General features: G+C 39.8%; 1 protein-coding gene across 1 annotated transcript; it reads right to left on the bottom strand.

Moving 5' to 3' along the window:
- Positions 1-939, bottom strand: LOC128491744 (olfactory receptor 10A7-like). Its single transcript, XM_053464058.1, has one exon. The coding sequence runs from the start codon at positions 937-939 to the stop codon at positions 1-3; it is 939 nt and encodes a 312-aa protein (XP_053320033.1).
- Positions 940-1,473: the final 534 nt, after the last annotated feature.

Genomic DNA, 1,473 nt, shown 5'->3' with positions numbered 1-1,473 from the left:
TTACAACACATTTGTCCTTCTTGAAAAGAGATATAAAAGCACCACTGCCCTAATTTCTTTATTCCTCAAACTGTATATTATAGGGTTAAATATCGGTGTGCCCAGAATATATAAAAGAGACAGGAGTTTATTCATGTTTAGTGAATGCCCCTTGGAGGGAGCCATGTATTTTGCCATCAATGTTCCATAATAAGTACAAACGACTGCAAGATGCGAGCTACAAGTAGAGAAGGCTTTCTGTCTCCCGGTGTTGGAAGTTATGTTGTGGATGGCAATGGAGATATGCACATAAGTCACAATGATGAAGACAAAGGGAAACAGTAAAATGGGGAGACAGGACATAAAAACCTCCAGTTCTAGAACTGATGTGTCCGAACAGGAAAGATCCAGAAGTGGGGCAAGATCACAAAAGAAATGGTCAATGGCATTGGGGCCACAAAATATTAAACCTGATATCAGCGTGACCATGATAAGCTGTGACAAACAACCCAAGAGCCACGAAAACACGCATAAGAAGAGGCAGAGTTTGAGGTCCATGATGGCGGCATAGCGAAGCGGGCGGCAGATAGCCAGGTAGCGGTCGTAAGACATGACGGTAAGAAGGTAGCATTCTGCGGCGGCCGAGAAACCATAGAAATAAATTTGGATGAAGCAGCCTGTGACAGATATGGTGGCTCTCTCTGTCCGTATAACGTAGAGCATCTTCGGAACAATATTCGTGGTGAGCAAGATGTCGGAAAAGGAGAGGTGACATAGGAAGAAGTACATGGGAGCATGAAGGTAGCTGGTTGCGATCACAGAAATGGTTAATACGTTTCCAAACAGCGTTACTAAGTACAAAATAAGAATAAATAAGAATAACACATTTCTCAGCTTTTCGAGGTCTTGAAACCCCAGAAGTAGAAATTCCGAGACCTCCGTGGAGTTCTTCTCCTGCATTTCTCAGGTGGGACTTTATATGAAAATGAAAGCTTTTCCTGCAAAGTCACAAGAAATGAAAAAAAAAATAAGCAGCCGTGTCATAAAAGCAATTCATCACAAACCTTTAGAAACATTTCTTATGCATTTTTTTGTATTTAAAAAAAAAAGACATTTAAGGAGGAACAGTTTAGAAAAAGAGGGTCCGGTGCATGCTTGGGTCTGTCTGAAAGAACAAAAATACAAGTGGAGAGGAAAAAGAATAACAAAAATGTCTACGTGTGCTAAAATATAATATGTAGACAAAAATGAATAGAAGTTACTATTCACCAGAAACCATACTTTAGTATTGTTTTCCTTTTGTCATTGGGTGGTGTCTACTAGATGCTATGTATTAAATGGTTGGGATGACCCATGTAGATATGGACACACGTTCTAAAGCGTTAAATATGCCACGTGGTGAATGAGCTTTCTCATTGAAAATCCACTTGCTGTTAAGGTTGAGATGCTTGTTAAGAAAGGTTCTGCAAATATATTCAACAACAAAACGGGTTT

The sequence above is a fragment of the Spea bombifrons genome, chromosome 4 (assembly GCF_027358695.1).
Source record: "Spea bombifrons isolate aSpeBom1 chromosome 4, aSpeBom1.2.pri, whole genome shotgun sequence".
NCBI lineage: Eukaryota > Metazoa > Chordata > Amphibia > Anura > Pelobatidae > Spea > Spea bombifrons.
This window is presented reverse-complemented; position numbering and strand designations above follow the sequence as displayed.